This window comes from Gopherus evgoodei, chromosome 9 (genome assembly GCF_007399415.2).
Source record: "Gopherus evgoodei ecotype Sinaloan lineage chromosome 9, rGopEvg1_v1.p, whole genome shotgun sequence".
NCBI classification, from domain to species: Eukaryota; Metazoa; Chordata; order Testudines; family Testudinidae; genus Gopherus; species Gopherus evgoodei.
In genome coordinates this window covers 101841153-101859337 of record NC_044330.1, presented here as the reverse complement: position 1 = coordinate 101859337, position 18185 = coordinate 101841153, and the positions used below count along the sequence as shown (strand labels likewise).

At 42.9% G+C, this 18185-nt stretch overlaps 1 protein-coding gene across 6 annotated transcripts in view; it reads right to left on the bottom strand.

The window, feature by feature from the left end:
• ATP11C (ATPase phospholipid transporting 11C) overlaps positions 1-18185 on the bottom strand; it is a 114938-nt gene that overhangs the window by 96068 nt on the left and 685 nt on the right. The window contains exon 1 of one of the 6 annotated variants that reach the window (XM_030575983.1): positions 16547-16695. The exons of 1 other annotated variant lie outside the window; for it this stretch is intronic. In XM_030575983.1, coding sequence (XP_030431843.1) covers positions 16547-16579 — 33 coding nt within the window. In that variant the 5' untranslated portion in view covers positions 16580-16695. Of the gene's footprint in view, positions 1-16546; positions 16696-18185 lie in introns of those variants that run through there. 4 more of the 6 variants (XM_030575980.1, XM_030575982.1, XM_030575981.1 and 1 more) reach the window with 4 other exon arrangements.

The window sequence follows — 18185 nt, the reverse complement described above, 5'->3', positions numbered from 1 at the left end:
CCACAAGCATAACAGATACATTTGGATAGTTTAACCTCTGAGCTGCAGTTTAATGTTTTTTTATTCAGTAACAGAGGTTCCTCATACATCTATTACACTCCCAAACTGCAACTATGCAGAATTCATTTTGTCCTCTTTAAGAAGTTACGCCTTTCTAATTTAGTCTTCATGAACTGCATCACTGTCATTGATTCGCTATCTCCTATTTGGAAAGGTCAAACTAGTTTTAAAAAGTTAGCCACAGTACAACGTTAACACCTCTTAGCAAGTTGCTTGTGCACATTTTTCAAAGTGCCAGCCTATAAACATTTCCACTCAAAGTGCAGATCAAACTCTGAGGTGACACCAATACAGTGCTGGGAGAATAAAACCCCTCAAAAACACTCCCAGCTGAAATGCAAAACCAGTAACACTATAACAAGTGAGAGCATTAGGTGTGTCCTTTGTTCTTTTCCCTCCATTATATCTGTATCTACTCTTTTCATTGTCCAAGCACTAAAAGAAGAAGTGATTTGTTAAACAAAGTTCTGATGATAGGCCCAGATTATATGTTCTGTTACTCTGTAATCTAAAGCCACTAGGTTTGCAAAGCAGAAACAGGATGGGATCTCTCTAGTGGTGACGCACAAGTCAGAAAGAACATACCTCGACTTCCAGGTCACATGCTGAGTTTCTTGAGCTAGCAGGTATAAAATACCACCTTTGTTTGCACAGAGCAAGCGTGACCAGGAGTCACAGGGACACGTATAATTTTTGCAGTCACTTTTCAAATTAGAACTGCTCTTCAGATCATTTTCACAGTTGTAAGGCTTTTGCAGATTCAAGAAAATAAGGCAGTTTGCACCATATTTAGATGCTCCTACAGACCAGCTGATAGTTTTAGGCATACTTATGTGCTAACCGTGGATTTTGATTTTGTATATCATCTTTTACATCGATAGGATTTCAAAATGCTTTTAAAAAAAAAACAAACAGAATGAATGGGCTTTGGGCAGTTAGTGGTATCTCCCACAAATCTGGATACAAGATTAAAAATACATCACCAAATTCTGTTCATAACAACTCCTAGGTAGTCCCACTGGAATCAAGCAGAATCAATCGCACAGGTACAAAAGCAGAAATTATTCAACTGTTGCCAAACTACTCAGGATCATTTTAAGGTAAGTCAAAATGGTTGTAAGGCTATTAAGTTGCTATAATAAGAAAGTATTTAATACAATGTGGGAAAGATGTTTTGTAAAATATATTGCTAATGTTATCTTCTCTTTCTGCAGGTCACCTTTAACAGAGTCAGAGCTACCAATCTTTACTAAGCCAGTTTGTTAGAAGATTTAGTCCCAGTGCTATCTTAACACCTAGCTTTCCCACAGAGTTACATTACAATCTAATCCTTCCTAATGCATCTGGATTTCTTACATTGTACTGGGAATGGATCCAGAAACTACAAGCTGATCTGAATGTATTAACAAGGACTGGATGAGATCTTAGTGTTACTTTGTTAAAAAGAGATCTTACTGGTGCAAACAAACCCAGATTTCATCAGCAGTAATAGCACAGAATCCAACATCACTCTAAGAAAAAACTAAATTATGTAGTATTCCTATGTTTTATCAGATCCAGTGCCAGATACAAGCAGAGAAAGCACACGAAAGCACTTTTACATTTGAAATAAAATAAACGTACAAACTAATTTTCAAAGAATGCAGAAGTCCCGATCCTGCAGTTGGGTCTCCATGTGCAGAAGGTGATAACAAACAGAAGTGGAGAAGTTCACAAAGCAAGGTCTGGGCCCCTTTGGTATTTGCACATTCTAATACTGACTTCATGCAAAAACAACAGCAATTCCAAACACCAACGAAGGCATTATATTGTGTATGCACCTTATTTTATGAAAATCTAGCTCCAAACAGCCATACCTGGCAAACACCGTACAGTTATTATACTGCCCCGGTGTCTCTAAGGCTTTGTCCACAGTGGCAACTGAACGACAAAACTTTTGTCATTCAGAGGTGTTAACACACACACACACACACACACACACACACACACACACACACACACACACGACAAAAGTTTTGTTCATGAAAAGCGCCGGGATGAACAGCGCTTTGTCAGCAGGTGCGCTCCCTTGCCAACAAAGCAAATGCCCTCGCTGGAGGTGGACAGTTTTTGTCAGCAGGAGAGCTCTCTCCTGCCGACAAACAGCGACTACACGGCGCACCTGTAAGTAGCACAGCCTGGGGGCCGCGAACAGGTTTCAGGAGGTCTGGCAAGCAGGGCCAGTATTACACTCGCAGGGGCCCAAGGAAAAAGCCATCGCCCCACCACGCCATGTGGGGCTGAAGCCCAGGGCCCCAAAGCCCTGGGGCTGAAGCCAAAGCCCTGGGGCTGAAGCCAAAGCCCGAGCCACTTAACTTTCTGGGCCCTCCCGTGACATGGGGGCCCAGGCAACTGCCCTGCTTGCTACCCCCTAACATCAGCCCTGGCTTTTATATGCAGAAAACCAGTTGTGCCACAAGTCAGCCATGGAGTTTTTATAACAAATTGGGGGTGAGGGGAGGAAGGGGCTCAGGAAGAAAAGGGTTGAAAACCCTTACTGTAGATTGACCCTCAAGAACCCTGAGGGAGGGGAGGAGAAATAGAGAGACTCCAGCAAACTAGCTCTTCAGTTTTATTAGTTTTCAAAACTCCTCCCAAGTCTCAGTGATAAACGTGAAGATGATGCAAAACTACTACTGTAGCTCATCACCTCTAATGCCCTTCCTGAGAATGTCAAAGGGTATAAATGTTACATCCTCGTGATCACTATTCATTCACCACGGGTTAAACGATGGCTTAAAAACATCCAGTGCTGGGCAAACTTGACTAAGCATGAGAAACGGGAGCCTCTTATTTTTGCAGGCACATTATATACCTGGCTGCAATGGTTGCTCCATCACATACTTCTCACCGTGTTCTCAAACCAGACATGTAGCAGTGGAGGAATTGAGTGCCATGGAGACAAGTGTACATGCAGGGGTACACACACACACACACACCCTCCCACCCCTTGGCAGATGGATTGTCATCAACCTCTTCACTAAAGGAGCAACTTCCTTCCTATTGAAATCCTTCACTCACCTGCCTAAAAGGAGCTGCAGGATTAAACAGCCTGGTCCCTGCACTACACTGAAAAACCTGACCTCCATCCGCATGGCAGAGTCATGCTCCCACTGTTTCCCTGGGCAGGTCCCCAGTGTGTTGGTTGCTGAAACTAGCAATAAATAATGCTGAAATGGTCCTTACATGATCTGTCAACTCCTCACAGCAGGATATTTGGGAAGGAAGAGAAGAGAAGCAAGAATATTGCAGCGAACAGCCACTTCTCAGGCCCATCCTTGCCTCATCCAGCCTAGCCATGCCCTGGCCCCTTGGAGGGCTTCTACCGTCTCCAGGAGAAGAATCACGCTGGGGAACTGCCACCTCTGTACGCACTTACCATGCACTTTATGCAGAGGTTTTACCAGAACCCCTTTCTGCTCCTTTCCTTTCTTGCTCCTCTCCATGCCCTCCCAGCAGAGGGGGGCAGAAAGCCCTGAAGAATTTCGTATTTCTGACACTCAACTAAGTCACTAGCAAAACCTGCCAGGAAAGAAACCGTTCCCTTTTCCCCCCACCCCAAATTTTGGAAAGTAAAAACACATACTTTTCAGATGATCCACAATGAAAAACAGGTTTTGATTTAAATAATCAGGCTACGCAACAACATGCTGTTTCGCAATGTTAAAAGAAAAGGTGTCTTCCAGTAGCGTAGGTTTTCCCCAGCTTTGGAGCATATATTTAAAATTTGGTAGAAAGACAGTCTTTATCCCAAGGATGCGCCTTTTGCTGTCCTAGAAGAATCCACTGAAATATAGCCAACTTATAATATTTTCTCTTTTTGAGGGGGTGGGAGAGGAAATGTAGCTTGCAACTTCTGAGAATTTAGCAGCCGAAATCTCCACATGCCCTCGATTATAGGCCCACACCTCGGAGCTCCTGAGGCCAATCAGACTGCACATGCACAATCCTCACAGGGTGACCGAGCATGCTCCAGCACACACCTACAGGTGTTCAAAATGACCTTCCCTGTAACACTCCCAGCCAGGGTGGGGCTGGCCATGCACATGAATGGAGAGCTGGGGTCCTGTCTCTCCAGTACTCTCAATGACCTCTCTGCTGGCGCCCAGGCAGCATGGAGGAATAAGCCACCCAACTGAAATACAGAGCGAGCAAGAGCCAGACTGGGGGGATGGAAAGGAGTGGACAGACAACCTGATGAGTTGTGGAGTGGTTGAGCAAGAAGACTGGGGCGAAGATGAGAAACCTGAGGAGCGGTGACTGGGTAGGCAAGGAGAATGGGACTGTGAGGATGAGCCAGGGATGAGAAACAAGGAGGGAATGCGTTTGTGGGACAGGGCAGAAGGGGGTCATGCCTGGGGGAAGTGAGAAGAAGTGTGTTCTAGTGGGCACAGACTCAAATCTCCAGAGCCCAGGATGGAACCCAAGATTGCCAAGTCTCACCATTCCTTTGCTGTCAGCAAATACCTGTGAAACCCACTAGCAAAACACATCACATCCCATTTTAGTGCTGACCCACATAGAAGAGGACAACCAACTACAGCTATCAGTTACTCCATTAGTGCAAGTGGCAGAGGTCTAGGTGGTGGATCTAAAGGTTACAACCCTGCTGATGTCCTATGTGGGTGTCAATATGATGTCACATGACAGAATGTTTTTTTTCAGCTTTTTTTTTTTTAAATAAAAAAAGTCCCTAGGGAGTTACAAAAAAAGACTACATTAAAAGAACATTATTAAGGTTGCAAAATCAAGCAGTCAGAAATTAGGATATGCCAGAATTAAGGTTGCCTGTGCAACCTTAATTCAGACCTCTTGTACATATGCACTATGGTACAACCTTGAATTATGTGATCACATAATATTTTTTCCACAGACCTCTACCTCATTTAATGCACACGACAGACCTGCTCTCAAAATGAATTAGGATTGTGTAGTAAAAGAGACTGTTTTCTACAGGATCCCTGCCTCATTTGCTGCAGACGTTGCAAGATGTGTAATAAACGAGGCAGGGGAATGCAGGAAGTCGCTGAATGCTACTCTGGAGAACCTGATTCTATCGCTGCCTCTCACCCCGAGTTCCTAGGTGATGCTAGACAAGTACATCGCTAAAACCAAAACTTCACACAGGTTGTTGCTGTCACAGCACATTCCTCATTTTCCAGCTGCCCAACTTAGGGTGCCCACACAGCAAATGTGAAAAATCAGGACACAGGGTGGGGGGTTAATAGGAGTCTATAAAAGAAGAAGACCCAAAAATCGGGACTGTCCCTGTAGAAATTGGGACATCTGGTCACTCTAGTCCAACTTGAGACCATTAAGTGCCAAGAGCTCACAACTGCCACTCAACTCCAGGGTAGCTCTGCTTTGAACACACACCTCTACCTCGATATAACGCGACCTGATATAACACAGTAAAGCAGTGCTCTGGGGGGGGGGGCAGGGCTGCACACTCCAGTGGATCAAAGCAAGTTCGATACAACGCGGTTTCACCTATAACGCGGCAAGATTTTTTGGCTCCCGAGGACAGCGTTATATCGAGGTAGAGGTGTATAACGTGCTTTATAAAACTAAGAACTGTGAAAAATCAGGTCCTAGTCATGTCAAGTTAGGCATCTAAAAAATCAGTACGTTTCCCTTAATCTGTGACTTGGCCCCCCTCTCTAAAATGAGGATAATAGCATGCCCTCACCTCACCGGGGTGTCGAAAAAATAAATCCACTAATGTGGTGATGAGCACCATAGAAAAGCCCATAGGAAATTATGAATTCTGCCTTCAGAGCAGGGTTAGAACACTGGGCAGTAGACAAGTCCTGGGGCCGCACACTGAACAATGAGAAAGCCACATATTGAACAGGTTTTCATTTACACGAGCATCGTCCATCCTGTGCACTAAACAAGGCTGTCGATAAAATAGCACGTGACCATGTAATTAAAGACAGTCTCAGAAAGCAGATGCACAAGGGGACTGAATTAGAGCAGGCTGCCTTACAGCTGACATTTCCCAACCTTCTAGTGCTTGACTTTGCAACCTTAATAATGTTCTTGTAACATAGTGTTGTGTGTAGTATTGTGTATAAATTAAAACCAAGAACCTACATTCATGCAAGCTTGCGGATAAAAGTCCTGAAAAGCAAAAGATTAATAGTACTGCAGATTGTGTGGCCCAAATTCTGTCACAGCTACATTCTTGATCTCACTGTGTAACCTCCAATTTGGCCCAGTATATATTAAAGTTTGTGTTCATCAGCCTAGGGCAGCGTTTCCCAACCTGGGAATGCCAGATAAGTCTGGAGGGAGTAAGGTACAGAGAAAAGGGGAGTGGGGGCGAGGAAAGCTGCTTGATTGTAGCTCTACCCCACCCAACCGAAATATGTTTCAGAGTTATCTGCTTGATTCCAGCCACTCCTAATGCAATTGGCTGTGTAACAGTTCATGGGCACATACATGGCTGAAGGCTTGGGCCAGTGGGCTGCTGAATTAAGGGCAACCACAAACCTCATCACCTTCCACTCTAAGTACAAAGCAATTTTCTTTGACCTTGTCTGCTATAAGATATACAGCAGTGTGTGTGTGTATACATTACTTTATTTACTCTATAATATCCAAACCAGGACACTCTACTGCACACACTTCACCTCCTGGGGAGAGGATAAGAGAACACGCACATGACAAATGTTCATCATGTTGCTTAACATGCTACTGAAAAGCACTCAGAAACTACAGAGAGGACTGCAATATGAGAAACGACATAGAACTTTTTCCCTCCTGTGGTACTAACTCAGCCACAAGAACACGAATTCTCCCAGCCTCACGGGACACAAATGACACCCCCCTTTTCTCTCCGTACATCTCAAAACAGCAGTGACTGGGGAGCAGAGTACAGGTAGAATCCAGAGGATAAGAAAAGGAAGGAAACAACCCAGAAAAGAAAAACAGTGGACACGGAGAAAATGCATACAGGGCGGGAAGGGACAGTGACTGTATTGTACCAAGCATGGCATGGTATGGGGGAAGTTGGGTGGAAAAGGATGAGATTGGAACCTATGGAAGAGGAGGCTTCCTTCTCTCTCTCTCTCTCTCTCTCTCTCGCACACACATGCACACACACAATGCCACTGGGAACCAATGGCTATAGCCAAATACAACATTCCCTACTCCAGCAAGAGAACCACCGAAGTCAATGGGCAGTTTGCTTGTGTAAGGACTACAGAATTTGGCCCATTGCAGAGTTATACAAATCCACACCAGCAGAGGGAATAATTAAATAAAAACCCTGTAGTATTTACTGCACATACATAAAAGCAAATATTATAAAGCTAAGTTTAAAAAAAAAAAGGGACTCTCCTCTGCTGAAGGTCTGCCACATGCAAAATCTGAAGTTGTAACGTTCGGTTGGTGCAGAACTTTGACCTGAACTTTGGTTTGGTTTTTAGTTGAGAATTAGGAGAGTGTGAAGACAAGGCATGAGAATAAGGGGCTTCTTTACACTTCTGGAATTGTAGCAGCATATGCTGCCTATGCCAATGGGAGAGCTGTTTCCCGTGGGGGTAGGTACTCCACCTCCCGCAGATGTCATCGACGGGAGTGTCTACACCAGGAGTTTGGTCAGTATAACTGCATCACTCCAGGGTGTAGATTTTCCACGCCCCTGAGCCATGTTACACTGATCATTAATTTGCAGTGCTAGACCAGGGCTTAGTTGAGATGAACCCTTGACTATAGGTTAAGAACCTCTGAAAAATCAAAGGCAAACAGACCATAAGTGGCTACATCCCTGCCCTGCCTATTCAATTGCATGTATTTATGTTAAAATACTCTGACTTGGAAGGTTAACACTTTTAATCTGAAGTGCAGATTTGCCTCCCACCTCAAACTGCCTGAAGCTGCATTCTCAAAAAGCAAAAAGCAGAGCCTGCCCTGCCCTGCTTTGCCATAATTACATTCCTAGGGTGTTCTGACTAGCCTCCTACCTTCAGCAGCCCAAAAAGTCAGAATGCATACCCTGGAGTGCCCCACTCCCTTCATTTTTAAAGGGACTCCTGGTTTTCACTCTCTCCACCTTCACTTACCCCTTAGTGCAGAGGAAGTGAAGCCAGCCTGGTTGTGAATCATACATCAGACAGAGTTCCAGGAAAATTCCCAGCTGTTACATGCACATAGAAAGCAGAAGGGAATGAGAGGGGAGGAGGCGAAGAAATTGGAAGAAGAAAGCAAGAAACGACAGGGTATCAAAAGGCAATAAAAAGAGACAGCCGAAGGTGAGCAAGACACGCAACATATCAGAGAACCACCAGTGCATCACTCCTGGACATTCATTATTATAGCATCCAGAAAAAAAAAAAAAAAAAAAAACCCACACACACCCACCTCTATTAGAACATAATCTATTGCCGAGTGCAGACAATGAGACAGCATATGGGCTTTTAACCTGAAGGACAGCAGAAAACTTAACAGAGCTATGCTTCTGCCTTAGCCCAAAATAGCCCAAGTCGGCTGACCTTCAGGGCATGTGGCAAGGCCTATTTACTGAGGCTTTTAAGAAGGGGCTGAGAGAGGAGCAGGTTTTGGGGGGAAGGAAAGTTTTGTTGGTAGCTGCTGGGCTTGCTGCTGCTTTACACTGAGTGGCACAAATATTACTCTAAAAACAACAACAAGGGAATCTAAACTACAGAAAAGAGGCACATATGGACATAAGCACGGGCTAAGAAGGAAATCTGTGGGCTCTTTGAAGACATTAGTGCTAAACACTAAATTTCTTTCCTACGTTTTTGAAAGTAAATCACAGAGACAGTTCTTCCCACCAACTCAAATCCCAAAAAGATACTGTAATGTAACTCCATCAACATCAGTGTATCACTGGTGTTAAGATGGTCAAACTCTGAGCTCAGTTCTCTGCACGTAAGCCTCGCAACTACTAACAAAAACAACAAGGAGTCTTTGTGGCACCTTAGAGACTAACAACTTTATTTGAGCATAAGCTTTCGTGAGCTAAAACCCACTTCATCTGATGCACCTCAGCCCATGTATCTGATGAAGCATGTTATAGCCCACAAAAGTTTATTCCCAAATAAATCTGTTAGTCACTCAAGTGCCACAAGGACTCCTCATGGTTTTTGCTAATACAGACTAACATGGCTACCCCTCTGAAACTACTAACAAAACTCCTAGAAGGCGATTTAACTAAACCAATCAATTTGGTATTATACAATGAAATAGCTTCATAGCACAATCCCAACAAAGTGTAACATGCCCCAAAAGTCCAGGGTAGTAAACTCAAGGTAATGAAATTTAAGACAAAATAAACTGGTTGTAAATTACTGTCCACTTATTTTTTAATTCAAGCACCAGTCTGACGAATCAGCCAGTAGCCGATTTAAGTGTATGCCAACTTCTGTACTTTTAGATCTTTCACATTCTTAAGGATAGTAAGAAACACTTCAGGAGCCAGAGTCCAGCATCATTTGCAGGATATAAATTGAAAACAACACTGAAGCCAAAGGAATTTGTCCACATTTACACCTGTGATCATTAGATCAGACAGTGACCTAAGTATGTGTTTTGTTGGTCGCAGGATAGGTGAGAGAGAGAATATCTTTTACCAGAAGACACACTGCTACTGCTGTAGGACTTTGGAGGGGACATGGCTAACAGAGCCTAAACACTGTGCAGCATTAGTTCATTTTAAGTCATCTGATTTGGATAATGAGTCAATCCTGCTTATTTAACTCGTTCAATTTACCTAACTGATTTCAAGAATATGGCGAACAAGTTTTTGCCCATAGAAGGAGAGTGGTCCAAGTTCATTCAGACAAGTGGTGCAAAGCTCCTTGAAGTCAATTTATTTCAAAAGGACACTTTTCTCTTTTAGACCTACTTTTTTTTTTAAAAACCCACTAAGACTTAAAATTACTATCGCTTAGACACCAAAAAAATTCTCTAATTCTTCCAATTGACAGCATTTTGTTATTTTCACTCTTCATTGTACAGACAGCCACCTTCCAACTTTGCTTCTGTGGCTTTTCTCATAGCAACACAAGGTTTAAGAAAAATATGATTGCAAGACCACAAAACATTCCTAGGGAGACTCCAGTGTAGTACCAGAAGCTGCTTTTAAATGCACTTTTTAAAATTGATTTATTTCAAGCTGGCTGTATCCCTTAAAGTAGATTAACAACTGTGTGCATCTGTTTCCTCTGTGTACTGGGCCCAATTCTGATCTTACTAACAAAGATGATGTCATTGACTTCAGCAAAATCACCTTAAATTTACACTTACGAAATTAAGATCAGAATCCTGAAATTTTCTACTTATATGTAGACGAAGTAGTGGAACAGCTCCAAAATAAACTACATATTCTGACTGTACCGTCTCCTACTACTGGTAGTTAATTTCCTATCATTCTTTTTAAACTTTACACAAGAATACATCTACAGCAGGGGTTCTCTGACTTTTGTACTGGTGACCCCTTTCACACAGCAAGACTGAGTGCAATCCCCCATATACATTAAGAACACTTTCTTATATATTTAACACTATTATAAATGCTGGAGGCAAAGCAAGGTTTGGGATGGAGGCTGACAGCTTGTGACCCATTCCCCCATGTAATACCCTCATGACCTCGAGGAGTCCCAACCCCCAGTTTGAGAACCCCTGATCTACAAGAAGAAAACTGATCCAAGTTCAATTATCTCAATGTTGGTAAGAGAAGAAACACTTATTATACATAAGCTGTGAGATGCATGTGAAAATGGGGTTTTAATATTCATCGACATTTATGAGCCTCTGGCAGAAGCCATCTAGTTGAGAAGTGACAACATCTGTCAGAGTAGCTTTAACCTCGTATCAGACAATCTTCCTCCCATTTGAATAGTGGTACTGAATTTTTCCCCGCAGTGCTGCTGCCATGACATGCAAGTCTTTTGAAAGATCAGCATTTCCAGAACCCACAGGATGGGGCACCGGAAGAGGCGTCTCTCTGAAGATCTCTTTGCAGAGATCCCCACATGTTGCTCCCTCCAGGAATAGACTATGGGACCTGCCTCAAAATCTAGTACACTTCCTGGGATCCCTGAGGCACTAGACAGACCCAGACAGAAGCCCTGCATCATTGCACCAGCTCTGGAAACCTTCCTCACTACTTAATAGGAACTCCATCTGGCTGCAATTGCAGCCAGAACCTCAAGAGAACAATGCAGCCCAAGGCTTTTATTTTCAGTGTTTCTCTCTCTTATGGCCATGCTGCTTTCCTGAGCCTGCACACAGTTCCAGTGCCTCTGCTGCTGCTCATTGCTTAGCCAAGCAGAGTAAACTAGCAAGACTCCAGTCAGTTGCACTGCTGCTATTCGGAATCCTGGGAACCAAGAGAATCAGTTTCATGCCACTTGGCAAAACTGAAAGCAGTAGCAGAAGCAAATATAGCAATTACTCATAGTGCAGGATAACCCAAAAGGAAAGAAGGCTGGGAGACAGAATGGCAAACTATCACCACCTCCCTACCCACGGCCAGCAAAACAGCAGCCAAGAAGCTGGTCTCCACTCTCAACCCCTTCTCTGTGGGGAAGACTGGGAGAAAAGAGAGAAAGCGCCTTCATCCTTTCAGCACCTGGGGGTAGTGGTGAAGCTTTAAAATTTGTCTCACATCTTCTAGCCAGAAGCTGATTGAGCACACGGAAAAGGTCCTCACAATCAGTGCCCAGGGACATCTTCCTGGCAGAAACTCCAGCCTCCAGCCCCTTCCCAACACCTGGTGCCTTACCACTACACTGCCCCTGGTAAAGCCTCTCCTACCTTTATCTTTCACACCTGCCTCTAGCTAGTAGGTTTAGCTTCCAGCTGGTAGGTACCCAGCATGTTTCTGAGCCCCAACCCAAGCAGATCAGAGAAAATTCCAGGATTTTCAATCAGTCATTCTTTTTCCCCCTTTGTGCTTTAGAGGAAGCTTCCAGTCATTTCAGGCTGGAGGCTGCAATGCAGCCTGAGAAATACACCAGTGCTGCGGCTAACACTGCCTAAATCCAAGCACTAAAAACAAGACCACGCTAAGAGCGTCTTATAAAAATTGAACACACTGCACTCGTGAAAAATTCACTCTGTCGGAGAAATTACAGTCCGTCCTTATGGATGGTGAATCTCAGAATCCCTGGAAGATGTCACACAGAGTGTATTTTAAAGGTGGCGTGGGGTGGGAGGGCACACAAGACGGGGGGAAGGAGGAAGAGGTTGCGGGTTTTTTTAAACTTTTAATGTTGTCAATAAACTAGACATTCTGATTTTTTTATTTGGGTCACGGAGGAGCGAAAGAATGCTTAATAGTGAAGTACAATATTTATTGGGTATAAACTACAAACAAGACAAATGTGTAAAAGTCAGCCTCCAGTGATAACGCAGCAGTAACTGTGTGAAGCCCAGAAAGTCTTAGCATTATTGCAATAGACTGTGTCCATTTATTTGGGAGTGTAAATTTCTAGCACAGGTCAGAGCTAACAGAACCAACTGGGATTACATCGGGGTTTATATTTTTATATACACGTATTGTAAACTGAAGAACTTCTGGAGGCCAAATTATCTCTCTCAGCTATAGGTTACTTGGTTAGTAGTATAAAATTGTTCCCAAATTGTTGCTATTGAATCACTAGACTTAATTATGTTTGAGAGAGAGTTGAGGGCTATATTAGAGGCACTGGTTTGATTAAAATGTGCCCATAACACAGCCGCTGTGAAAACAATAATGGCTAGTCTGCCTGAACACAACTCCAGCACTCCTACAGGTACTGTCGAGCCTGCCAGCTCTTGAAAGCAGCTTTTCACTCCAGAACTGTCGTCTCAAGCAACCACCGAAAAAGAAAGAAAAAAAAGAAGTCATCATACCTGGCCTGAATATTCCATAAGGGCTAATGAATTACATAAAAAGCCCCCTGAAAAAGAATGCTCTGAGTTGAATTCAGCTGCTGCAGACGAGATACTTCTTCCAGCAGGCGTTTTCTTGATATGGCCAAAGAAAAAAAAAAAAAACATTGACCTAGTAGAGAAGTATTCCCAGATTTGGCACGAGACTGAGTTAAATTCAAGGCAGGGTCTGGAAGATGTATATCAGTGCATTTCACCAAGATCTGACAGCTTTGTCTCCACAGTTTTGAAATGTCAATGGTGACCACTAACCGTATTTTCTATTGCGCAATGAAGTTAAACCAATGTCTCAGGCATAAATTTAAAATAGACCACAAAAATGTGCAGACTAGCCATTATTGTTTTCAGAGCTGCTGTGTTATGGCCACACTTCAGTCAAGAACTTTGTCAACCCAATGCCTCAAATATAGCCCTCAACTCTCTCAAATGTAATTAAGTCCAGTGATTCAACAGCAACAACTCTGGAACAATTTTATATTACTAACCGAGTAACCTATAGCTGAGAGGTATAATTTGGCCTCCAAAAGTTCAGTTGTCCTGCAATACATGTGTATAATAATATAAAGCCCGATGTAATCCCAATCGGTTCGTTAAGCTCTGCCTTGTGCTAGAAATTACACTTCTAAATGAACGGACACAGTCTACTGCAATAATGCTAAGACTCTGGGCTCCACAGGAAAAATGAGCAATTACGAAATTAAGCCCAAGCAATGAGGTCACAATGAAAATCTCAAAGCAGTTTCACTGGTAATGTGAAGTCTTTAACATAGGTTTCAGAGTAGCAGCTGTGTTAGTCTGTATCCGCGAAAAGAACAGGAGGACTTGTCCTTTTTGTCTTTAACATACTATCTGAAGACATACTTACCAGACGTATAGGTTGGCACCTTTACAAACTGCTTTAAATTAAGCCGTATAGCCAGGCTCTTGAGATTATCAGTAGCTAACTGCTCTTACAGATGAGACGGGGTCTTTCAAAACTTAGTAGTGACAATTGTTCAGATTCAAACCCCAAGTCTGGACATAAATTAGGAACATATAAATTTAAGAACACTAGTGCGCTCTGACCATAGTTAGGCTTGAAAGGATTAGACTTTTATCAGTAAAAGTAAATTTCACTGTTCACATGCAAACCAACAAAAAAATATTTCCATTGATAACTGAAATTGACAGATAGGCACATTAAAAAAAAATGCTGCTTGAGAAATTATTAGAGTTTGATTTAAGGATATTTACTTTATATATTTTGATATGTGCTGTTGACAATTTGAGTTTTAACCGTTATAAGGCTTTAACTTTTTGAATATCAACGTCTACTCTCAATACATTACTGTCCGACACTCACGCTTCATTTCCTGCCACTGTAAAAATATACGTTGATAAAAATTTAATAAACATTGAAAAAAAGCTTAAAATCCATGTGACCCAACTGTGAAAATTTAAACCAATGTTTTTATATATATAAAATTTTGCCAACCTTATCCGTAATTAAAGACATGCAAAAAATAAGCCCCTCAAAAAAATAGAACTTATTTTTATTGTTTTAAGTCAAATTAAGTCAGCTTTTTTTTGTTGTTTATATGCACTAATGTTTACAATGCAAACACTGCAGCCTTGCACAACTGAAGAAGAGTTAGAAGGCAAAACTCATTGATTTAGTTTCACTGGCAAAGCAGAATGAAGTCCCAAGCGTAAAACACCACAGGGGCAAAAGGAGAAAATTTGATTAAATTCTTTCAGTCTTAAGAACCAAGTTATTACAAATGCATAAGGATTTTTTAGAAAAGTATACATGCTTTTAATGAGACTTATTTTAAAACATTTTTTCCTATGATGTAATGAAGACTTCCTATAAAAGTACAAAAATGCACAGTTCAGGTCTTGCTAACAACCTTAACTCTGACCCTGTAATCTCATCCATCCTGAAACTACAAATTAACACCCCTTTAAACATACAGTACCCTATTTAAAGGGCTCAGATTCACCCAAATTTTAATGTCCCTATCCCACCTGCAGAGGCAGCTTTGCAGAATCTTTCTGAGTACGTGCAGACAGTTTTGACTGAAGGAACCATTCACCACTGCTCTTTCTGTACCTTGTGTATTAATTTATAGTAGTGTACAGGAAACACAAAATATTACTGTTTTGATTTGGTAGCATTTCACATCCTCTTTACACCAATGTAAACGGCTAGACAAGGTGCAGGGCAATGGTGACTCAGGCCCAGAGAGGGCAGGCGGGAAGTAGGTCAGAGAACTTTCAGAGCCTCTCTTCTGCTAATTGTCCACATTTTGTAATTGTGTCCATTAAACAGAACAGCTTTTTCTACAACTGCCTCACTCAGTTTCTTCTCTTAAGCAGAGGTCCATTGACAACTGAAAAACGACCCAGGGAGCCACCATAGTGCAAATAAATACCTGATCTGCATTTGCAACATGAAACAACCTTTCAACCTTGTGTTGAAAATGCACATCCACCTAATCTCCCACCCACTGCACACAGGCCGCTGACCAAGAAACAACCGCTGGTACAATGACAGTGAAAAATAACCTCCACTAACGTGTTATCTGTCATCCTCAACACTCAGTCAAGAAACTACCCTCTTCCCCATCAATTCCTTTACTATTAACAAGGCAGTACAATCTAGATCAGACCTCTCATATATGCAGGGGTTGTAATACCACAACGTCACCCCAATGCACTTAAAAAAAAAAAAAAAAAGACTATGATACATGCTCACCTGCTTCTGAAAGTACAAGCAAGCCACACACTATAACATTGAGCACATCATGTTACCATGTCAGATACCCATGTAAACAAGGAAATCATGAATTCCAACAGAAGATGGGCATACTGGGTCAGAGTTCAGATTCTCCATAGAACCTTTTCCACACTGACATTTTAACACCCTCGCTCCTCCCTGCATCCCACTGCAACATTAACTTAGTATTTCTGGGCTTTCAAATGTTTCCTTTTGTAACTACACATTTCTAATATTTTTTCTGTGTAAGTCTTTAAATCATACCACCTCTTTAACAATGTTCAATTGGTATTATTTGTTATCCTAGGACAATCTAATGCTGAAAACATGAAATAGCGATGCAGGACTTCTAGCCAGACGTAAATGGCTTTTACTGGGTTCCAAAACAGGAAAACAATGGAAATTCTGTCAAAGATAAGCAAAGATTCACAACATTCAAGAAGAAATCTCATCTAAAGTATAGCTTCAAGAGGTTTCCATAACAAGTAAAAACCAAAAAAAAAAACACCACACTCTACATCCTGAACAGGTATTGTAAATGGTTAGCTAATCAGAAATTTTCTTCCATAAAGATTTAAAGTGTCCAGTTCAGGTCCTTTTCACATCACCGAAAAAAATCACAATTCAATTGCCCACAACTTCAGAGCATAATTAATAACAGATTTGTACTCTGCAGAAAGGAACAGCTGTTGCAAAAAAACCTATCCGGTCTAACAGCTTGCAAAGGCTAATTTGCTCCAGTGTTACTCTGTATTCTAGCAAACTGGCTCCAAACTTACTCACTTTTGAGTTCAGCACTCGGTTTTTACATTTCATGTAAATGTAACCTCTGTTCCTTGTCTGTGCAAGCACAAGGGTATGCTAGAGCAGCGCTTCTCAAAGTGGTGGTCTGCGGACCGGTGCAGTCCGTGAGCCATAGGCTGCTGGTCCACGGCAAGTTTCCTCATAAGAGCGTTGAATAGCATAATAACATAGCACTGACCCCTGGCACACTGGAAAAAAAAATTGCCAGTTCCCCACATCAGACAGCTTGAGAAGCACTGTGCTAGAAGAACAAGAGTACTTGTGGCACCTTAGAGACTAAGGGCTTGTCTACATCAGAAAGTTGCAGCGCTGGTGAGGGAGTTACAGTGCTGCAACTTTGAAGGTGTACACATCTGCAGGGCACCACCAGCGCTGCAACTCCCTGTTTGCAGCGCTGGCCGTACTCCCGTTTTGTCTCGGGTGTAGAGGATCCAGCGCTGGTGATCCAGCGCTGGTAATCCAATGTAGACACTTACCAGCGCTTTTCTTGACCTCCGTGGAAGGAGGAAGCCTCTGGTAATCAAGCGGGTCTCCTTTCCCGGAACGCCGAGCAAGCAGGTCTCCTTCCCTGCGGTTTGCTAGGTGGCTCCGGGAACGCGAGAGCAAACCGCGGCGAAGCTGGTCTCCTTTCCCGGTTTGCTCTCTAGTTCCCGGAACTCCCCTTGAAGCCGCCCAACAGCGCTGCAGTGTGGCCACATCTAACAGCACTTGCAGCGCTGGTTGCTGTAAGTGTGGCCACTCTGCAGCGCTGGCCCTATACAGCTGTACTAATACAGCTGTAACAACCAGCGCTGCAAAATTTTAGATGTAGACATGGCCTAACAAATTTATTTCAGCATGAGCTTTTGTCAGCTAGAGGTTCTACTGCAAGCTTCTGAAACCTCAGCTTTTTCCCCCATGCACACCACTGCCTGGTGTTCGGACCAATGCCCCCCTGCAGCATCCTTGTTCACTTTCCTAGATCACTATGAGTGACACACACACACACACACACACACACACACACACACACACACACACACACACACACACACACACACACACACACACACTAAGGGTCATCTCCAAAAGGCAAGTCCGTTTTACATGCCCGTGTAAATTATCTCCACGGTTCCTGGTACAATTTTCTTTGATCTTTAAATTCTTCCACTACCAGGCAACCGATTTTTGCTGGTTTGTTGGGAGGTTGCTTAAGGCAGGTTTCCCATTCGGGACACCTTGGGGTCCTTTGCCTGCCCTGTAACGTGGATGTACAGCATATGCCTACATTATGCAGTTGCCTTGGTTCTTACTTCCATTAGTCCCGTGATACCTGCAGACATAGGCTCAAAGAGATGCAGGAAGGTCCCCTTATTAAGTCTTTGTATTCAGCATCAGTGACCACTGGAGGTGACCATGTGCTTCTGACAGGGGGAACAAAAGAAAGCGATGGCACGGACAATCAAAAGACAGATTATGATTTTTGCAGGGTCAGGAGGAATTATTGACCTGCCAAACCCATCTAGCCTGGTAGATTACAATCAGCATTTAGGAGGAGGGGGGAGCAGCCTGGTTTTTGTTGTTTTTTCCATCCTGCACCGTGCCTTCAGGTTGGTGCATCTGGAGGGGCTCTCAGCTC